Genomic DNA, 22791 nt, shown 5'->3' on the forward strand with positions numbered 1-22791 from the left:
ATTAAATATACTTTGCCTTGTTTTTGATGAAGACGACGTTACTGTTTTTAATGTTGGTACTTGGAGAGCCAAGTATTTTTTTCAGGTGGTGCTACGGTTTCAATCATTATTTTGTGATGATAAGTTAGACTGCGCTCCAAAAGTGTTGCGCGGGTGCGTGTACCCTAAACTCCTCCTTGATGGGGCTGGAGTTGGTCTGAGGGTCGAGTCGGTTCATGTCGTAGTAGATGGAACGAAGCTGACTGGCCGGGACGGACGTGTCGCCGCAAAGACACGCCTCCAAGATGGCGTCGTGGATGAAGACGTACTGCTCCTGGTGGCGCACGCAAATGGGGCGTCGGCTTTTGATGACATCACGCTCGGTCGGGCGCGCGTACCTCGGTCTGGACCATGTTGACCCGTCGCGCTCGCAGCTCTCGGACGCAGTTGTAGATGTCGACCACGCCCTCGCGCTCCGCCATGTCCAGCATGATGTCGATGACCATGAAGCAGCCCGTGCGACCCGCTCCCGCGCTAGCACGCACACACAATTGTTCAGGTTGCATCATGTCACACAACAAGGCTGTGGAATCATTCCAAGCATTAAATGACTCCTTATTGATTTAAATTGGCTCATTCACATTTACTTATCAGAAAATCTGACAGTGTCAGGTTGCCATGTTTGCTCGTATAATCGAACAGCTAAGGGTGCTGCGGATTTGGATCAATGGAATGATTCTGTTCACAGGAACTACGTGATGCCTTCGCATTATCAGCTGACAAAGTACACCCATGGAATTTTCACAATCGAGTATTCACTAAGGCCATGGTGTGATACTGTGTGCTGTCACACAACATTGTCGCTGCGCTTCCAAGCACCTGAAGAAAAAAGAAAACACACAGATCGATGTGTATATTTTTTAGATATCATTTGTTGTTTTAGAAAGTAGAATTGTTGGAACAGTCTTGTCCTTACAATCATTTCGATAGTTTTGTATTTATTTATCAAATCAAATTCCATACTTTCCACACTTGTGAAGGAACCCTGAAATTTATTATTTAATATTTCCCCCTTAAAATCAAATCAAACAACAACAAAAATCTAATTTACGATTTGGAACGATAGTTTCCCTTTGCTTAACGAGGGAAATGACAATGAATTATTCAAAACACGTTTTGCTCTTTTGCTTTGTTTTTGCTTTAATCTTTCGCCTGATAAAGATTTTTGTCCCGGCAGCAATTTTTTTCGAAATAATATAGTGAAGCCTCACGTATTCGCAGCTCGACATTTGCGAATTCATTTGTTTCCTTTTGGAGCTTATCCTTCTTATTTGCTGATATCCTCCCATATTTGCTGTTTTTGTTCTCAGGCCAACGCAATACAATGATTACTTTGGCACCATCTGTGGCATTTTGCTACCAAGGAACTATGTCGAGGAGTTTCATTTAGAAAAAAAGTCATGATTTGCCACCATCTTGTGACACCTAAAGGCAATTATAAACTTTTTTTTTTTTTTTTTTTAGGGGGACATATTTATTTATCTATCTATTCCCCACGTTTAGTGCCCTTTCTTTCTTTCTTTACGGAAAATATGAAAACAAGTGTTTTGTCTTGGGAAAATGTCCCGCTTGTCAAAACAAGGATGGAAACACGATCCTTCACACAGGCCCCCGCCTGACCTGCAGTGCACCACGGTGGGCCCGGCGGCGGGCGGCGTTTTGGCCTTGACGCGGCGTACGAAGCCGAGCAGTCCGGTGGCGTGAAGCGGGACGCCGTGGTCGGGCCAGCCCGTGAAGTGGAACTGCCGGATCTCCCGGATCTCGGCCACGCCCCTCTGGAACACACGTGAGCGATTAGCCGTCGGGGCCGCACCCCTCTCGAAGGACGAGCCACGATGTCGCCGACCTTCTCCACGGCGAAGGTTCGGATGACGTATTCGGACAGCAGCTGCGTTTCCATCAGCGTCACGGAAACGTCGCCGAAGATGTCGCTGTCGTCGGGCCAGTACTTGCAACACTTCACCTGAACGCAGGAACGCATGGAAACACGTCACACGAAGCCACAATCAAAAAAAAAAAAAAAAAAACAAACAAACAAACAACAACAAAAAAAATCACATGTACGCAAGCAGCAGACGTATTCAAGCTAATCACTCTCATGTTCATGGCAACCAAATGCGTGTGTGTGCGTGTGTCACTTTGACTAGGCAAACTTGTGAATTTAGGTTGATGTCAGGACATTATTTTGTGCTGCTTTGACAACAGGGGGCGCTGTTGGCACAGTTATGTCTGGACAGATGCACTCTGGGAAATGCAGTCCCGCACAGGAACACAATTACACACACGCACACACACATGCTGTCTGTACGGTGTGCGTGTGTATTGACTCACCCGCCCCACCTCCACCAGGTTGGTTACCATGACGATGGCAGCTGTGTTCTCCTGCCACACCATTCGCCAGAAGTCGTACATGGTCTCCTGCATGGGACCTGTAGTGAACACGCACACAGACGCACGCACAGATGTAATGGCATGCGTGCGTGTGGTGGTGTATTTGCACGTGACGATGTTGCGAGGGCAGTTGTTGACCTTGCGTGGCGATGTAGTTGTTCGGCCGGTGGTAACCCTGCAAACCACACGGCAAAAGGAAGAACCGATCAACTTTTTCGCTTGATTGACAGCTCTCGGAGTCTCGGCGTCTGTTTCATTTGGACTTCATTGTGGCAAAAATAAACGGACGCACGCGCACTCGCATGGAGGTACGCACACACTGACTTTTGCGTTTGTTTACTCAGTCAACACTACATGCATCCAGGATGACCACTGTTGCCACGGAAACAGAGGCCCGCCATCTTTTGCATTGACCTTTAAAGGCAACCAACTATTTATTGTGTGTGTTTTCAGGCTGCTTTTGAGTTGATGATGAAATGCAACCGCGTGATTTTGAAAGTTGCTGTCATGTGCGCTTTCAAGGATTGAATGTGTGTGTGTGTGTGTTACTCACGTCAACATAGTTTGCATTGATGTAGTCAGAACCCTTCTCTCCATCTTGAGGCTGCAGACGCACACGAGAATGGTCGTCTACAACACACACACACACACACACACACACACGCACACACAGGAATAAGTACAGCGGCGCCTTGAGATACGCGTGACCCGACTTCTGAGTTTTTCAAGATACAAGCCGTCGTTCGGCTGATTTTTTTTTGTCTTTTGACATACATTCATACGAGTGTATTCTACCAAGGCAGGCACACCAGGACCAGCACAATTCATTGAATTGAAGCATTAAATCCTCATGCAAAAATTGTCCAAATCTTTTAAATTGTACTACTATATGTCCTTTTAAAGTAGAATATTACAGACTGCTATTTTCCTTATTTCAAAAAAACACATGACAACATTTGAGATTTTTGGGGGGGAGGCTGTATCGGAGGAATCATTCGAAGGATGATTTGTGATACGAGTGTTTTGAGCGACAAAAGTGGTCACGGAACAAATGAAACTCGTATCGCTGCAGTTCATTCAACATATTCTTTGTTCATTGCCACTGCAATACTGTCAGTCTCCCTTCCTTCCTGCTTAGATTAGCTGTTGATTTTCATTGGGTGCTGCTTCAGGATTATTATTTTTTCCTCTTTTTACTTTGTCGGTTGCTCCTACTTTTTGTTGGGGTAGTAATCGCATCTCCCTCACAGGATGAATAAAGTATTCTCTCTCTCGCGCTCTCTAAGTGAGACGTGTTGAGGCTGTTTGCGTACGTACAGGCGATGATGTTTCCGTAGCGATTTTTCATTCGGTTCTCGTCCTTTTTGGCTGAGTCCCAAGGTGCCGACTGACCCTCGAAGAAACTCTGCGCACACAAACACAAAACATTACAACCGAATTGAAACTAATCTTTTCTTTCTATCGGCTGGAGAGGGCATCTACTGTATGTGCACGATGCCTCTAGCATACGATATACGAAGACAGGAAAATGTCTGTATGTGTGTGTACTTTTTGCGAGAGAAAGATGCTGAAATCGTGAAAATGACTTTGTCTTCCTCCAATTCTTTGCTTTTTCCTTCCTTTGTTCCTCATTTCCTGCCACTCATTTGCAGCTGTGTGTGTGTGTGTGTAACATGCTAGTGCTACGTGTCCTTTATCCTGATGTGACCTTTCCTGTCATCTATTCATTGATAAAACTGCAGGGGGCGCTATTACACTGACTTGAAGACCTGTTACTAACTGTGAAGACATAATACCATCCAGCATCTATTCGATAGTAAACGCATGAATGCATCAAAGAAAGTCTTGTTCTTTAGGGAGAAACAAAAATTCAAACAATTTGTGAGTGGATGATTGTGACGTGTGCACGGATGAATGAACGACTGAATAAATGAAACAATGAATGTGTCGTTGACAAGGCAGCTCGTTAACTGTCTTACCTCGTTAAGCTGTCCAATCGGATGAATTAACAAAGAAGAAGCAAGGAGGTTAATTAGCATTACCATTATTATTGTCCACACGAGCTACCCATTAATATTTGGAAATATGATAAATATTGTAAATATCATATGTTCATAATGAGAGTGCTGTTAGATCCATCGTAATAAAAATAATCATCATTATCGTTGTCATTGTCATTACATGGACACACATACTGGACTCAATGTACACACAACTCTGCACAAAGTGTGTGCGTGTAATGGATGAGCCCTCGGGGGGCGCAGGCTGCTGGTAGGCAAGGCAAGTACACACTGAACCTCACACACACACACACACACACACACACACACTCACACACACACACACGCACGCACACACACACACACACACACACACACACACCCGCGCGCGCGCGACGGCGCACACACCTCATACTCCTCCTTGAAGCCGTATCCTTCGGCGCACTTCATCTGCGTGATGTGCTGCAGCAGGTCGGCCACGCGGATGGCGGGATGCAGCCGGGCCGGGTCCGGGTGGTAGGGGGGCGGCTCGCGGTCCCCCTCGCGCTGCTTCACGTGGTTCTGGACCAGGCTGCTGGTCTCGCTGCTCAGCTCGTCTGCGATGCAAAAACACACGACGGGGGACAGTCGTCAACGGGTGACGTCGCCAAACGGCGAACAACACCGGGACCGGGACCGCGCCCGGTCTACGTGGTCCAAAATGCCTTTCCTGGTCACCACACCACAACACACGCACATCACGTCACAGCACATTCAAGGGGTGCCTTGCAGATTTTTTGGTTTTTTTAGAACCCACCGGACCCAAGTCTGATTAACCCTTCAGAGACAGAGGCATGTATGATGAGGTGTCAACCCGCACACACGCGCTGACCTGTTTCTTTGGGCTTCAGGAGCTTTGCTGAAACTATGTTGGAATATCCACCCCTGGAAACTAGAAAAAATGCCCATCCCTCGTTTGCTAACAATTGGGCTTTAGCAAACAGAAGCCGAGCGAATTAGGGGATATCAGGCAGCTGAGAGGATCCCGAAGCCATGCGCAAATAGCGACATTTCTGCACAATGGGTATGTTTATCACCTCTTTTGGATGTTTAATGGAACGTATGTTCCAAAAGATAAAACTTGAAACCGATACATTTCGGCTTACAGTGAAGGCCTCTTTATACTCCGGCGGTCGCGCAGCCGACAAAGCCCGCATTGCATCACGTAACCGACGAATTGGCCCGCACGGCCCCTCTGCGTAGCTTGACGCACACAGGGCAAAAATCGCTGCTGCTCGTAGAACGCCGCGGAGATCATCTGTCGCGATTGGTCCGTTTTAGTCACATGCTGTGATGATGTCATCAGCGCTCCTCCCGGTTCCACGTAGCACCTACGCCGCCGCCTTCTCGATCGATTTTGCAGCATAATTCAATGTATCATCTGGTCGTCTATGTCCATTTGTTCGAGCAGACTGCGTTCCACGGTCGCCATTGTTGTTGCTTTGTTCCTTGTTATGGAAAGGAAAGTAAAAGCGGCTACCGGAAATGGCCACAAAATGCAGAGGAAACTCCCCCCTGTGGCATCCTAGCCAATACCAGCTGTGGTGACACCCCCGACCGACTTGGAGGAGAACTGCAGCGCACTTTCAAAACAGAGCGCGTGGGTTGCGCTCGAGTATAAAGGCAAACTGCGCGCGGGATAGCGGCAGTGACGTCAGCGCAAGAAGAAGCCTTAACACTCTCGATTATGTAGAAGCAGAAGTTAGCAACGAAGCAGCTGTGCAAATGAATAGCTTAACTTTGCTAGCGCTGCTATTTTGTTGAAGCTGGACGGCGTTATCACGACGACACACTTTTACCATTGCACGCCGTGATGAAGGGTCGTGTTTGAGAATCACGCAGTGGCTTTTGGGGCTGCGTGGGGTGTTTAGTGACGTGAGGGTAAAAACTGCAAATGCCCCCTTGAGGTCACATGACTGCAGAGCCCATTATTGCCACGAACTATTTTCACACTGCAATAATCAATAAAAATAGTCTGTAGTCTCTAATCTTTTTTAAAATATTTATTTACTGTACAAGACCAGATCCAGAACTGAACCAGAATGACTGCTGGTCCAGATACTCTTTTGTCCCAGATCCAGTCATAGTTTGGATCCAGTACTTTTCCAGGTACTCTCCTGAATCAGATCAAGTAACGGTCTAGATGCAGACCCAAACGAGAGCGAGTATTGGTCCAGATGGCCGGTTCCGGTTGCAGGTGAAAAGAGTTCCGTTCCGTTGCTTTCCGCAGACAAACGTCAGACGACACATGAGTCACTAAACTCTCTGCTCTCATTGGCTGCACTGCTTCCAAAGGCCAACACAAACCAACCAAACACGGCAAAGGGGCGGGGAAAGGCGATGAGATGAAGGCGGTAGCTTGCCATGCGTGACATGACACCAAATGCCGACTAATTGGAAGTAAGTGGAGGAAACGGGCTTGTGATTTGGCACTTTCACTCAAGATGACGTCACAGAGGGTGGTGGGCGTGGCTCCATGCACTGAGGCGATGCCCCCCCCCCGCCCCGGATGTGTCAACTTACCATGAATGGGAACTTTCATACATCACAGACGACAAGAAGAAGAGAGGAGAGGAGACAGGTTTAAGCAACAACTTGAGCTTTAGCCTACAGCTGGAAGAAAGCTAGGCTAGTGCTAACAAAGCTAGCATAAATACGACAGGAAGGGCCTTCTCGCTTCTGGCCGTTAGCCCGCTTGCTGGCTGAGTTAGCGCCAGGCAAGGCCGTCTAACCTAGCCTAGCTCTTCAAACTAATCTCATCAAACTAATTGGAAAAAAAATGTGAGCCGTCGCTGGCATGTATGTCGCTGCTTTACAACCTGTAAAAAGAGGAATTACTGCTTTCCTATCAGCCGTTTTGTGATGTTTTAGACTCAGTGAGTTAGGACAGACATTCTTCAAATACACAACACATATTGCAAAAGACTCTGGCTGTGTTGCTAATCATTCACTCATTTTTTGCCCTCTAATGCACTTATATATCAGGATTTTATAGAGTGGACCTAGATAGTTCCCTAAAACGTCCACTGAAAATCCCTTTGTAGTGGTTCGGGAGTGGGATTTTTATATAGCGACGTAGTTTGTTCCAAAAACATCCACTGAAAATCCATTTGTAAAGATGATGGTTTGATTTGGATTGCAAATGCTGCGCTTGCAATCGTTCATCATTCCCGACTCCCGAATCACTTCACAGTTGACTTTAGCCTGTGAAGCCAAAAGCACCATTAGCCTCTGAGGTTAGCATCACAGCTAACATTTAGCAATGATTACCTTCCTGCATGCTCTTTCTCTCCGCGTGAAAGTCAGATAATTCTGACTGACGGTTTTTGAGGGCGACCACGTGCGCACGTGTCCATGCACAGGTCAGAGGTCACAGATATGTAGCGGATGCGGGATGGAGTGACGGACGGAAGCTGGCGGACAGACGGACGGACGCTGGGCGTTTTCCAGTCAAGAAGCAAAATGTACTTGAAATCAAATCAAGATGAAAAAATAAATAATATTTGGTCGTTTTCCATGAAGAAGCAAAGAAAAGGAAGCAGGGATGAGGCAAGCCACAAGATCACTACGTCCTGTCTGTCTGGCTGTCTCACCTGCCCACTTCCTGCCTCACCCGCCCACTTCCTGCCTCACCCGCCCACTTCCTGTCTGTGAGTTCAAGTGAGTTTGCTTCCTGTCCTACAGGAAAGACAAGAAAACACGGCTCACCCAAAATGGCGGTCGGCACCGACGCTTCTGTCGGAAGCACACGCAAAAGTAGAAGGTATTGGTTAATTATAGTCATAATGGAAATATATAATGAATGAGAGAAAGAATACAAATGGTTACCTGCAAAGTACGACTTTGGAATCGTGCTGCAGTTTGTCTTCAAGGTGAAGGACGACGCGGAAGACACTGTGCACGCATGCACACACACCTCCATCAAGCAAATTGTGTATTTGTGCGCGCGGGTGTGTGCAACACTCACTGTGTCCGTTGAGAGTGTGCGCGTGTGCGTCCACCATCGTTGTGTGCTGTGAATTGTTGACCATGAGAGTCATTTCCTGTCTGGAGTTGAGCGTTTCCTTCCGCTTCTTTGCCAACTTCCTGTTCACGCAGAAAACACCACACAGCCCTTTTACATTTTCATACAATTGTATCTGATTTGATCATTTGATTTCCTTTTGAAAATCAATCATTTGACTGATATGGGGATCTGAATTATTGGCAGTTGTTGTGCATCAAAAGCTCATAACTGTTTTTCACTTTTTTTTGGCAAAATGTCTTCATCGTTAGGTGTCCGAAATGAAGTCTCATGATTCGCAAGGGTTTATTTTTTTTTTTTTACAGACTCTAATAACATTTTGGCGGCACGGTGGCCGACTAGTTGGAGCGTCAGCCTCACAGTTCGGAGGAGTTTTTCTTTTGTTTTAAACATTTTATTTAAAAAAAAAAAAAAAAAAAAGTTTTTTTTTTTTTTTTTTTTTTTTTTTTTAAAGTTTCAAAAAATAACTGTTGCTTTTAGTATTTTCTCCTTCGAGATAGCGACTGGTTAGAGCGTCTGCCTCACAGTTCTGAGGACCGGGGTTCAATCCCCGGCCCCGCCTGTGTGGAGTTTGCATGTTCTCCCCGCGCCTGCGTGGCTTTTCTCCGGGCACTCCGCTTTCCTCCCACATCCCAAAAACATGCATGCTAGGTTCATTGACAACTCTAAATTGCCCGTAGGTGTGAATGTGAGTGGTCGTTTGTTTGGATGTGCCCTGCGATTGGCTGGCAACCAGTTGAGGGCGTACCCCGCCTCCTGCCCGATGACATCTGGGATAGGCTCCGGCACGCCCGCGACCCGCGTGAGGAGAAGCGGCTCGGAAAATGGACGGCTGGATAATAACATTTTGGGATATTTTAGATTTGTCTCCTCCTTTACATGAACTTTACTGTTCTTTCTGAGATATAAATGAATATCTATGAATTTGTGAACGTGTCGGAACTATTGCACGTCTTTACCGTTGTTACAAGTGTAATTGCTTTAAGGAGTAGTTGGGATCATTTCTGCACTTGTATCCGCAGAGTTTGAAGGGCAACGTATGGAAATTGCACAACTCATACCATTTTTAGGAAGCTGTTTTATGTTTTTACCATGATGCACTTTTTGTCTTTACCGTTATGCTGGAAGTGTATTTCAATGGACCACCACCATTCGCTCTGCCATTGGGTCCGATCCACAAAGCTGTGGAAGAATTTAAGTCGGGAAAAGACGTCTAAAGGTTGGGTGTTCATTTTCTATGTATTTACTACTTTGCGGAGCTAAGTGACACAATGAGTACTTTCAGTTAAAGTATAATGCTATAAAGTTTAAACACCAATCGGAAAGGTTTAGCCTGTAAATTGAACGGTAGTTTTGTTATATTATTGAATAAAGGTGTTCTTCACAAATTCCCAAACAGGTTTAAGAAATCCTGTTGTTTGGATTACATTTGTATTCATGAACTGCCACGAAATCAGTGTACTGTACACGGACGGCTGCATTAGCTAGCGACAGTTAGGCGTAGTTTAACCGAAATTGACAAGAATACAAAAACTCATGTCCACGGCAAATCAGCATATGCGTGCCAGCACTCGATCGAATTACTGTACGAGCATCCAGTGACTTTGGCTTTGTAGTTATGGGTAATCGGTAGAGTTTATTAGCTTAGCTGCTGAGAACCAGCGAGGCCTACGAAGTCGCGGATTCGCCGAGCGGCACGGGCCGACACGGGAGCACGGCTAGTCGGCTGCAGAGGCTTGCGACAGTTCGGGATCTTTTGACCAAAATTCTTGGCCTACGACACCAAAAATAGTGAAACGAATATCCACCCATCCATTCTCTACAGTGCTTATCCCATTCGGGGTCGCGGGGCGCTAGAGCCTACGCCAGCTCGCTTCGAGCGAAAGGCGGACTACGCCCCGAACTGGTCGCCAGTCAGTCGCAGGGCACTCACGGAGACAGACGACCATTCAGACGCACATTTACACCGCCACTGAGTGAGAAGTGAACCCACGCTGCCTGCGCCCAAGTCAGGCCAATGTTCCACTACGCCATCAGCGACTTGGAAATCATTCATATGCACAGCAAATTAGCATACGATCGCCAGCACTTACGATTTATTTACGACTTGGTATTTTATCACGGACTACTCGAGAATTTACTCGCCTCCGAATGCGATCCAGCGAGGCTCACGGAGCTGCGACAGAGGAGAATCGCGGCTGCCGAAAAATTTGAAATCATCAATAACTTTTGAAAATGGGACTTTGGCCGCTGCGGGTTGGGAGACATTTACCCATAGAAAAGCAAGGCAGCGTAGAAAAAATGAAAATGACTCTTATAACAATATATACATGTACACTATGTATATCCACGTCCACATCTATTCATCTATATTTGTGCATCAGTGAGTGTGTGTGTGTGTGTGTGCGTGTGCAAATTTCCTTCAAGTTGACTTTAAAAGCTTTATGTATTTTTCTCTTTCTATTCCGAGTGGGCAAATAAAAACATCCATTTGTCTGATTCGCTTTGAGACACACACACACACACACACACATGCGCACACAGTTTGACTCTGACCTGAAAATGGAAAAGGTAGCATTCATATATATAAATAAGTATAAAAAGCAGCTTTTAAAATGAAAAGACCTGTGTGGATGTGTGTGTGCACGTCTGCGTGTGTGCACTCCCTGAGGCGAGCGGCTGACCCCGCCCCCTCGTGTGCTTTGAATCATGATTTTTTTTCCCCAACAAATATCAAGAAAACATAGTTGACTTCTTTTTTATAAGAAATATCAAAATACACTCTCAAATGTGAAATTTGTAAGCAATTTTCTTAAAATAAAATATAAATATTTGTTTCATTGGAGACGACATGATAACAAAGGTGTGAAGATCAAACGAAGATGAAAATCAAAAAACGTCTCGCGTTGTTTTTGCCTTTGTGACTGATGTGCACGTCTGCTCCGAGAGCAGAGTCCAACACACCCCGGAAACATTTAACTCTCATTAGAGCCCACTCATTGTTAACACCGCACACATGCCAACACAAACTCGCACGCACGCACATGCACACACAAATACACAGTAGCCTGCAGCGATTCAGCTTTAGGCGGCAAAAAAACCCCCAAAAAGAGTCCAATAGTCTTTCATCTAAATTTCTGTCTCATCTTCAACATCTACAAACACACATGCGCACACATACATAGAGTACTGTGTATAGTTTAATGGTGATTACCATTCCATTACTCATCTTCAACTTCCTCACACACACACACACACACACACACACACACACACACACACACACACAGGTCCCCTCGTGTTGAAGATGATTGACAGCTAGCGCTCCAAGTCCTTAGCCCCGCCCCCACATTTACCGTTTTTTCATGAGGAGGACGAGCCCGAGGAAGATGATGACGAAGAGCAAGACGCCAGCCATGGCGCCGGCGATCTTCACTGTGTGGTCCGATTGTTTCTCCTGATCCGGTTCCGGTTTCCTGGTGACTGCGCCTGAAACGAGACGCACACGCGCCCGTCAGCGTTAAGCTAACACTGCGTTTTAGCACCACGTTTTCGCTTGTCCACAAACATCGAGACACTCACTCAATTACTTTCTGGCTCGCTCACTCACTCACTCGCTCGCGCATTCATTCATTCACACACTCAGTCACTCACTCGTCCGATCACTCACAACATGACTGAGAAGGCAAAGGGTGGCAAAGGGAGAAGGATGGAGGCGGAGTCTGGAAGTGGGCGGAAATGGACTGATTGGACCAGCGACACCCAAACTAGTCAAGACTGGTTGCTCCAGATGGGTTCAAACTGGTTGTGTCTGGTTCAATTCTGGTTCAGACTGGTTCAGTCTTTCAAAACTGGTTCAGACTGATTCCAACGGGTTCCTTCTGGTTCAGTACTGGTTCAAACTGGTTCTGTCCGATTCAACACGCAGACTGGACCGAAATATCATTTTGACTTCCTGTTAGTCTCTTCAAGGTTAGCATGAATATCGACTTGATCAGCTCTCTCCCTCCCTCTCTCCCTCCCTCCCTCTCTCTCTCTCTCTCTCACAAACACGCGCGCACACATACACACCATCAAAAATCTGTTTGTATATAAAGGCAGTTTTGTTTGCTTCGTGCTTTAGCCAGTCACACTGAGTAGGAGGTGTGCGTGTCTGTGTATGTTGTAAATGGATGCAACACACGCACACACAATGTGTCTATTTGCAACGATGGGATTGAGTGATGAGAAATGGTTCCTTTCAAAATAAACTTTGAAAGTAGGCAAGCCGTTGTAGCATTTATTTGATGTGCTACTTTTGTGTTGAATCGTCCCTATACTAGTACACTCTTTGTCCACTCTAGTTAGACAATTCGGTGCATTAGAACTACATGTTACTTGTGAGGCAAAACTAAATATTAACTCGTTAAATTTTATGTCACTAGTAGTACTGTACTAGTAGCACGCAACTGTCAACTCGTGCAGTTTTACCACACTAGTAGCATGTAGTTCTACTCGACCACAGTGCTGAATTATCTTAGTAGTGAGGACAGTGTGTACTACAAGTACATGGGCAATTCAACTAAGTGGTCGGATGTTGAGTAAATTGTCCAACAGCTTGACATGCAGGTGCATGACAAGAGGAGCAACTGTGTGCCTCGCCGGCGGTCTTGAGGGTCTTTTCCGCGGGTGTTTCTCCGTGCGGGTTTTCTGCGGGTGTTTTTCTGTGCATGTTTTTTGCGGGTGTTTCTCTGTGCGCATTTTCCGCTGGTGTTTCTCTGTGTGCGTTTTCCGCGGGTGTCTCTCAGTGCCTGTTTTCCGCGGGTGTCTCTGTCTTTTCCAAAGATGTGTTTTTCTGTGTGTGTTTTCCACGGGTGTCTCTCTGTGTGTTTTCCAAAGATGTGTTTTTCTGTGTGTGTTTTCCGTGGGTGTTTCTCTGTGTGTTTTCCGCGAGTGTGTTTCTCTGTGCGTTTTTTCTGCGGGCGTTTCTCTGTGCGTGTTTTCCGCGGGCGTTTCTCTGTGCGCGTTTTCCGCGGGTGTTTCTCTGTGCGCATTTTCTGCGAGTGTTTCTCTGTGCGCGTTTTTCACGGGTGTTTCTCTGTGCGCGTTTTTTGCGGGTGTTTCTCTGTGCATGTTTTTTTGCGGGTGTTTCTCTGTGCGCGTTTTCCGCGGGTGTTTCTCTGTGCACGTTTCCGCGGGTGTTTCTCTGTGCACGTTTCCGTGGGTGTCTCCCTGTGTGTGTTTTCCGCGGGCGTCTCTCTGTGTGTGTGTTCCAAAGATGTTTCTGTGTGTGCGTTTTCCACAGGTGTTTCTCTGTGTGCGTTTTCCGCGGGTGTCTCTCTGTGTGCGTTTTTCGCGGGTGTCTCTCTGTGTCTGTTTTCCGTGGGTGTCTCTCTGTGTGCGTTTTCCACGGGTGTCTCTCTGTGTCTGTTTTCCACGGGTGTCTCTCTGTGTGTGTGTTCCAAAGATGTTTCTCTGTGTGCGTGTTCCAAAGATGTTTCTCTGTGTGCGTTTTCCGCGGGTGTTTCTCTGTGTGCGTTTTCCGCGGGTGTCTCTTTGTGTGCGTTTTCCGCGGGTGTCTCTCTGTGTCTGTTTTCCACGGGTGTCTCTCTTTGTGCGTTTTCCGCAGGTGTCTCTCTGTGTCTGTTTTCCGTGGGTGTCTCTCTGTGTGCGTTTTCCGCGGGTGTCTCCCTGTGTGTGTTTTCCACGGGTGTCTCTCTGTGTGTGTTTTCCACAGGTGTTTCTCTGTGTGTGTTTTTCACGGGTGTTTCTCTGTGTGCGTTTTCCGCGGGTGTCTCTCTGTGTGCGTTTTCCGTGGGTGTCTCTCTGTGTGCGTTTTCCGCGGGTGTCTCCCTGTGTGTGTTTTCCACGGGTGTCTCTCTGTGTGTGTTTTCCACAGGTGTTTCTCTGTGTGTTTTTCACGAGTGTTTCTCTGTGTGCGTTTTCCTCGGGTGTCTCTCTGTGTGCGTTTTCCGCGGGTGTCTCTCTGTGTGCGTTTTCCGCGGGTGTCTCTCTGTGTGGGTTTTCCGCGGGTGTCTCTCAGTGTCTGTTTTCCGTGGGTGTCTCTCTGTGTGTGTGTTCCAAAGATGTGTTTCTCTGTGTGCGTTTTCCGCGGGTGTCTCTCTGTGCGCGTTTTCCACGGGTGTCTCTCTGTGTCTGTTTTCTGCGGGTGTCTCTCTGTGTGTGTGTTCCAAAGATGTTTCTCTGTGTGCGTTTTCCACGGGTGTTTCTCTGTGTGCGTTTTCCGCGGGTGTCTCTCTGTGTGCGTTTTCCGCGGGTGTCTCTCTGTGTGCGTTTTCCGCGGGTGTCTCTCAGTGTCTGTTTTCCGTGGGTGTCTCTCTGTGTGTGTGTTCCAAAGATGTGTTTCTCTGTGTGCGTTTTCCGCGGGTGTTTCTCTGTGTACGTTTTCTGCGGGTGTCTCTCTGTGGGCGTTTTCCACGGGTGTCTCTCAGTGTCTGTTTTCCGCAAGCGTGTTTCTCTGTGTGTTTTCCACGGTTGTTCCTCTGTGTGTGTTTTCCATGGGTGTGTTCCTCTGTGTGTTTTCTGTGGGTGTGTCATTGGCATCTGACCTGCTAGCTGCTTGTCGCCGGCGGCGGGGCCTCTGAGGCCGAAGCCGAGGGCGGCGTGCGGGGTGCTGAGCTGAGTGCTGATGATAGCGGCTGGAAGGAAGGAAGGAAGGAAGGAAGGAAGGAGGGAGGGAGGGAGGGAGGGAGGGAGGGAGGGAGGGATGAAGGAAGGAAGGAAGGAAGGAAGGAGGGAGAGAGGAAGGAAGGAAGGAAGGAAGGAAGGACGGAAGGAAGGAGGAAAGAAGGAAGGAGGAAGGAAGGAAGGAAGGAAGGAAGGATGGAAGGAGGGATGGAGGGAGGAAGGAAGGAAGGAAGGATGGAGCATGCAGACAGGGTGCAGAAACCGTTAAAACATGCAGAAAACCTCAGACTCCTGTGCGACATCGACCATAGAAGTCTTCCACTCGGCTGTGTTGGGAATCATTGACTCATTCCCTGCTCCCTCATCACTTTGTTGGAATTTTTCAACAGTGAACACCCAAATATTTGCGGTTCACCATTTACAGATGCATCTCTTTGCAGATGTTTTTTTTGGGGGGAAGGGCTCTATTCATTATTTGCTCAAAAACACCTATTTGTTGGATTTCAAAGCTATTAGCTTGGTGCCCTCTTGGTGCCAAGGAACTATGTTGAAGTGGGTTGAGGAATTCCATACAGGAAAAAAATAGTGCTTTGCCACCATCTTGTGGCCTCTATAGGCAATTGTAAACCTTTTTTTTGGGGGGGTGGGGTGGCGTCAATTATTTGTGTATGTTCACTATTTGGGGCAGGGTTCAGTCCCAAAAGCCCCCAATAGCAAGGGTTGGGGGGGACTATGAAGGGATGTAGGGAGTGAAATGAAAAATAGTTTTGGAACAGTACATGGGTGCTGTGAATTATGTCATTACTTTCACATAATTACAACATACTGGATCAATATCAGCATGTGGACCTTCCTTCAACAATATACAACAAATAAATATGATATATTTTATTTATGAATTGAATCCAAATCTTTCACTTTCTGTCCATCCATGTTGTGATGTGTTGCTCTGTTCACAGTCATGATAATTTGGTGTTACAACTAATAAACTCTTTTTATATCATCAAACAATATCGCATACATGGAAAATCAATATTCTGTATTACCACAATGCATTGTGGGATATTTTTCCTTTCTAGTAACCATCATTGTTGACTTCTTTTCATGATACATTGTGGGATACATTGATGGCACTACAGTGCCATGAAAAAGTATTGGCCCCCTTCTCGAATTCTTATATTTTTGCATAGTTTCCCCACTTAAATGTTTAAGATGAAACAAAAGTAAATATCAGACAAATATAACTCAAGTGAACTTAAAATGGGGAATTTATTTATTAAGAAAAATTACCTGGCCCCCAAAACTTAAGAACTGCTTGGGCCATCCTCAGCAGCAACAACTGAAATAAAGCGTTTTCTAGAACTGCCAATGAGTCTTTCACATCCCTGTGGAGATCTTTTGGCCCACCTTTCCTTGCAGAATTGTTTGAATTCAGCAAAAATGGAGGGTTTTCAAGCATGAACGCCATTTTGAAGCTCATCCCACCGCATTTCAATCGGATTCAAGTCTGGACTTTGACTTCATTTTGTTTTTTTAAGCCATTCAGAAGTTGACTTGCTGGTGTGTTTTGGATTGTTACCCTGCTGCAGAACCAAAGTCTGCTTCAACCTGAGGTCACAAAATGATGGCTAAACATTCTCCTTCAGGATGTTCTCTTAAAGGGCAGAATTCATGGTTCCATCAATCACAGCAAGTTGTCCAGGTCCTGAAGGAACAAGAAGCCCAAGACCACCACCGTGTTTGACTGTTGGTATGACGTTCTTTTTCTGAAATGCTATGCTACCTTTACGCCAGACAAGACACAAACCTTCCAAAAAGCTCAACTTTCATCTCATCAGTCCATACAATATTCTTGTTTTCTTTGCAAAAGTAAGATGAGTCTTTATGTTCTTTTCGGTCAGCAGTGGTTTTGACCTTGGAACTCTGCAATGGATGCCATTTTTGCCATGCAGTCTCTTCCTTCTTGTTTTGTCATGAACACTGACCTATACTGAGGGAAGGGAGGCCTGCAGTTCTTTGAGTTCCTTTGTGGCCTCCTGGATGAGTCCTTGCTGTTCTCTTGGGGTAATCTTTGTAGACTGGCCACTCCTGGGAAAGTTCACTACTGTTCCATGTTTTCTCCATTTGAGGATAATGGCTCTCCCTATGGTTCACTGTAATCCTAAAGGTTTAAAAATGGGTTTGTAACCCTTTCCAGACTCGCAGATGTCAATTACTTTATTTCTCAACTGTTCTGGAATTTCTTTGAATCATGTCATTTTGTTGTAGCTTTTTTCGATCTTTTGTCCGACTTGATTTTGTCGGGACAGATTCCGTTTAAGTGATTTCTTGATTGAACAAGTCTGGAGGTAATCGTGCTTGGGTGTGATCTGTGAAAATGAACCCAAAATTGTGATTAGCCACAATTCATTTGTGATTTAACAAGGGGGGTAATTACTTTTTCACACAGGGCCAGCTGACTGAATAGTTTATTTTCCTTCATAAATGAAATCATTTAAAAACAGTATTTTAATTTCACTTGGGTTATATTTTTCTGATCTTAAACATTAAAGTGGGGAAACTATGAAAAAATATAAGAATTGGAGAAGGGGGCCAATACTTTTTCACTGTACATAGGCCGGGGATAACCTATACTCACTACTTGGGGTTGAATCGGTTCGTCGACTAATCGACGAGTCTGCATTGCCGTTAAACATTTGACTAATCGCTAAGCGCATGTTTTCGGTATCTCGTCTGGGTGGTCTTCCAATCGGCCAATTTAGAGACGACTTCGACCCGCCCGTCTGCTGCCACCATCGGACGCTAACGCTCTCTGAAGAAGCAAAATGTTGGGCCAACAGGGCGACGGTCTTCATACATCTGCACGGGTCAGAGAGGATGAAAATAAGCTGGTGGTGGATGACAATAACGGTTAGCTTCACTAGCTTCGGCTATTCTGATCGCCGTCTGAAAGGATTCATAGCAGCGGTACCTCGGGCGGGACTGGCGGCGAGGAACGAGGGCAGTGGCGCCAAGTAGGGTTGTCACTATCAAATCTTTTTAGAATCAATTATCCTATGGCTATTTCATCGAGTACTCAAGTCATCGCCCCCTCCATTAAATGTTTTCAAAAACTTTTTTTTAGCTGCTAATATGCATTTTATTGTCATTTCTGAGGGCTGCACTTCTGTCCTTAAACTGCATCGGTTCGTACTGAGTGTATGGTATAAACTCTGTACATAATTGGACACAACAAAATCAGCCTTTGCTAAACGGTTGGCATTCGCGATTAGCATTAGTGCGCTAGTGATTACTATTTTAGGGGGGGAAAAAACGCTAACTAACATTCAGCTCAGTCATCATGTTACATGTACATTATACATCTAATAGTGTCTTAAAAATCAGTTACTGATGCTCCTTTGTCGTTTTTGGCAATGATTTTCACGGGCCCAACAGTGCGTCCGTCTGCAACAAATGCCCGTGCGGTAAACAAGGACAGTGGCCAAATTGGTTCTGTACCGTGCAAATATGCTTTTATTATAAGTTGCCTGTTAAGTATGTTGTAATACTTTTTATTCTCTCGAGGCAGAAATGTTTGCATCGACCAATCTTTGTACGTTAGCTGATATTTTTTCCACAGCTGATTCAATAGTGACACTCAGCATAATGATGAGCTGTATTTTTAATCAGTTTTCATTTGTTTCTGTTTGTCTTCACGTGAAAGCGGTACGTGGAGCAAAAGAGGTGGAGGACCGCTGTACTGTGCTGAAAAATATCAATGAGGTCGACGACAAAAAAAAATTCTCCCACTCACACGTTCAAACGGCACTAGAAAATGGCCGACTCGCGGGCAGAATATAATGGATAGGGAGGGGTTCCCGACAAGCCCACAGTTGATGTACTTCACCTGAAGACCTCAGAGAGAAACGTGAGATTTAGACGTCAGCAGAGGAAAGATATTCAGATATTAGTCATCAAACCAAAGGAAGTGACAAAGATATAATATCGAACAAGTCATTGAAACAAAAGAGCAGCACAATTGTTTGTTAGCATGTTGAGCGACAAAGAAGAAGAAACAAAACCTGGGTGTGTGTGTGTGACAGTTGTGTAGTGTGGGTAATTATGTACTCCCTCCTGATTCGACAATAAAACAAAAGTGTGCAGATGTTTCGCATTCACCACTGCACTCCGACTCCGACCCCCCCCGAGCCCAGGCGAGTCGCCACGCTTGTCTGGTTGGCTGCTGCAGTGTGACTGACACGTGTCAAGGGAGGCCACAGCCAATCAGCTTCCAGTATAATTTAGTGCAACAGCTGTGCAACAATAAAAAAGTAGATTTTGTGCGTGCTTGTGTGCGTGGATGCTGGAAGTCCATCAGGGGACACATCTGAATTTTTAGCATGTTTAGCTGCTCTGCTAAATGGCTCCTTGGACACCCAAGAGAGTGCCAGTCATTAGTATCATGTTATCATAGCATCCAAGTGGCAGTGTACGTGTGTGCGCGCATGTGTGTGCGTGAGTGAGGACACGTGAAGGACACGTTAGCGTTTCTCTTTGTCCCCAATGAAACCGGCTGCTAATGTAGTACGCTAAACTATCGCTTATTGTTTCAATCCGCAAGTTGATTGCTTTTGTCAGCACACTAATCTACCAAAATAAAAGCCAACAATCATTGCATTACCTTTAGTGGCCACACGGACGCAGTCAATCTTTGTCTCCTGTGAGAGAAAACACACACACACACACACACACACACAAACAGGTTGTAAACAGAATGGACAGAAGGAAAATGGTGGTGGCTCAGCCCGTGGCATTTAACAGCGAACAAACATATACGCACACACGCGCACAATGACTGGGTGCAAAGTGAGATGGAACATCTTGTGTCTTTCTAGTTTTAACAAACAGATGACAAATTAACCACAAGAGCTCATAAATATTCATGTGCACACACACACACACACACACATTTGCTATGGCAGTGCGTGTGTGTGTGTGCGCGCTTGCGTCTGCGGTGTGGTGACAGTGAAAAGCTCTCCTGTCGCTGCATTATTCAACACGCACACACCCCAATTAAACCTCCAAGCGTCAATAATTAACACACAACACAATAACATCGTGTGTGTGCAGCAGTAAAAATATCTCTCTCACACACACACACACACACACACACACACACACACACACACACTAACAGGAGCTGCTGTCCTATCCAAGTGTGTGTCTTCTTAGTGTTTTTATGACTTTTTGGGGACCAGATGGACTAAAAGTTAAAAGCTCACATACACACTAACCGTGTTTGTGTTTGTGTGTATCTGTGTGTGTGTGTGCGAGTGTACCCCATTAGCGCTGCTGACTGCCTGGTAGTAGATGGCATAACTCTTGTGAGGCAGAAGAGGAACATTCCAGAATCCTCCATATGTGCCATTATCACCTGGATGTATAGGAACAACGACGACATTATGATAGCATCTTCATCATTATCTTCCTCGTCTTTAACATATTCATTATCCTCATCATCTTCAGGGCGCCGTTGGCAGAGGGTAAGTGTATGCCCTGCAACCAGAGAGTTAACCCACATTTTCCTATGAATGAATGTGGTCGGACGTTTAGTGGTGGTCGGAGTGGCCGTAGGCGCCGAATGACAGCCACACTTCTGTCACACTGCCCCCTGCAGGGCAGCTGTGGCTACACAAGTAGCTTACCATCGCAAGGTGTGACTGTGGAGTCAATGAAGAATGTGTGCAATTGTAATGCGCCTTTGAGTTCCTTGAAAAGGGCTACATAAGTCGAATGCATTATTATTCATCATCAGAATCAGAATCATCGTGATCATCATTTTCATCCTCACATCCTCACATGCTCGCGTCATCGTTAATGGTGTCCTGACTCACCCACGCAAAACGGTGTAGGTTTGCTGATGTGGCTAACGGTTAGCTCAGCGCTAAAGTAGTATTGCGAGTTGAGCTGCGTGGCATTCAGGAAGTGGACTGGGACCGGATAGCAGCGTAAGATTTCTGCAGTGCCCCTAGTCTGCCTGCGGGGGCGCTCTTCCTCGACCACCACCTGGTACTTGCTACACACACACACACACACACACACACACACACACACACACACATGTTAGCAGTAGCATCCAGCTAGCCGATAGTTTACTGCTATGCTAATTAGGGCTTAACAAATAAAGTCACATTTGTTTTTAATGATGACATCATCAGAATCAACATCATCATCGTTATTAAAAATCAATTAGTTTGTGTGACAGAAGAACTTTTTTGGACTGTTGCTTTGTACATGCAAATGACACACACACACACACACACACACACACACAGACGTGTGTTGAAATATTGAAGAGCATCAATCCATCCATCCATTTTCCACACCGCTGATCCTCACATGGGATGCAGGCTGGAGCCTATCCCAGCTGACTCTGGGCGAGAGGCGGGGTACACCCTGAGCTAGTCGCCAGCCAATCGCAGGGGACATATAAATCTTCCACTTTATTAAGTTTTCATGAGCAAAAACATGAAAGATTTAAAGGACATGTTGACAAGATCAAAGTGTCACTTGAAATATTTGACGATGACATCGCACACGCACACACCAACACACAAATACAGTCACGCACTCACTCACACACACACAAGCCCCATGTAACAGACACATAATTGCTCCATCATGTTGATGGTGTTAAACTGTAATCTGATTGGTTACTTCCTTCCCTTTTGTACATGTATGTGCTTGTGTTTATGCTTAATTTACTTTTGTTTCTTCTGACATGGCAGTGTGTTGCCTTTGGGCATGGACACAATTCCACATTGCACATTTAAGAAGGCAACAAAAGGCTATAATCAGATTACTGTCTCCCACACACACACTCACATACACACGCACGCACGCCCACGCACACACACACACACACACACACACAGAAGAATGCGGTTTTGTGTGCGTTTCACCTGACGGGGGCGCCGCGGCTGCGTGCTGGTCGTAGCAGGACGCTGACGGTGGCGTCACTTTGGTTGATTGGTGGCTGTCGCTCATACGTCGGCATGACGGGAGCTGTGTGTGCGGGTATGTGTGCGTGGGAGGAAGAAGCAAACGCATGAGATCGGCCGCGTCCGTGTGTGATCAGACTTTGAAGAAGCCCCAGGCTCACCTGAGATCTTGGTGGTGAACTGAGCGGCGGCCGGCGGCCCGAAGCCTTTGGCGGTGGCCGCTCTTATGGTGAAGGAGTAAGTAGAGCCCGGGAACAGGCCGCTGAACACGTGACTCGTCTCATTGGCCGCCTTCAGTGCTTTCCCGGTCTGATTGATCAGGTCTACGGCTGAGTCGAAGGAGCTGAGGGCTTTGAAGGAGACCTGACGGGAAGGAGCGCACGCGTCACTTCCGGTTCGGCGCTTCTTGAACCGGGACGCGCGACCGACCTCGTAGTGGCGGATCCGTCCAAACGTTTGCAGCGGCGGCGCCCAGTTGACTCGGATATGCTGCTCATAGCTGCTGCCTCTGATGGACGACAGCGGAACTGCTCCGGGAACTATGAGGGCGTGATCATTAGCATTAGCCATTACCCTGCTAACCTGCTAACCAATTAATCTGTTAACCAGCTAAAGCCCTCAGACACACACTAGTTTGTGACCAATAGCACAGAGCAAAACTGGTGAGCAGGTTTGTTGTTGAGTGTGTCGT

General features: G+C 46.2%; 1 protein-coding gene across 3 annotated transcripts in view; it reads right to left on the reverse strand.

The window, feature by feature from the left end:
* LOC133396772 (receptor-type tyrosine-protein phosphatase mu-like) overlaps nucleotides 1–22791 on the reverse strand; it is a 72459-nt gene that overhangs the window by 8494 nt on the left and 41174 nt on the right. Inside the window, exons 11-30 of one of the 3 annotated variants that reach the window (XM_061666952.1) lie at nucleotides 22530–22639; nucleotides 22262–22463; nucleotides 22062–22164; nucleotides 20994–21175; nucleotides 20439–20533; nucleotides 19781–19817; nucleotides 15042–15131; nucleotides 11850–11982; nucleotides 8437–8555; nucleotides 8298–8363; nucleotides 8178–8204; nucleotides 4839–5026; nucleotides 3748–3835; nucleotides 2984–3060; nucleotides 2569–2605; nucleotides 2371–2468; nucleotides 1886–2002; nucleotides 1660–1814; nucleotides 378–513; nucleotides 164–313 (exon numbers count right to left, since the gene is read on the reverse strand). In XM_061666952.1, the coding sequence (XP_061522936.1) occupies nucleotides 164–313; nucleotides 378–513; nucleotides 1660–1814; nucleotides 1886–2002; nucleotides 2371–2468; nucleotides 2569–2605; nucleotides 2984–3060; nucleotides 3748–3835; nucleotides 4839–5026; nucleotides 8178–8204; nucleotides 8298–8363; nucleotides 8437–8555; nucleotides 11850–11982; nucleotides 15042–15131; nucleotides 19781–19817; nucleotides 20439–20533; nucleotides 20994–21175; nucleotides 22062–22164; nucleotides 22262–22463; nucleotides 22530–22639 (2210 nt within the window). The remainder of the gene's footprint in view (nucleotides 1–163; nucleotides 314–377; nucleotides 514–1659; nucleotides 1815–1885; nucleotides 2003–2370; nucleotides 2469–2568; nucleotides 2606–2983; nucleotides 3061–3747; nucleotides 3836–4838; nucleotides 5027–8177; nucleotides 8205–8297; nucleotides 8364–8436; nucleotides 8556–11849; nucleotides 11983–15041; nucleotides 15132–19780; nucleotides 19818–20438; nucleotides 20534–20993; nucleotides 21176–22061; nucleotides 22165–22261; nucleotides 22464–22529; nucleotides 22640–22791) is intronic. The other 2 variants (XM_061666953.1, XM_061666954.1) reach the window with 2 other exon arrangements.

Source organism: Phycodurus eques, chromosome 21 (assembly GCF_024500275.1).
Source record: "Phycodurus eques isolate BA_2022a chromosome 21, UOR_Pequ_1.1, whole genome shotgun sequence".
Taxonomy (NCBI): Eukaryota; Metazoa; Chordata; class Actinopteri; order Syngnathiformes; family Syngnathidae; genus Phycodurus; species Phycodurus eques.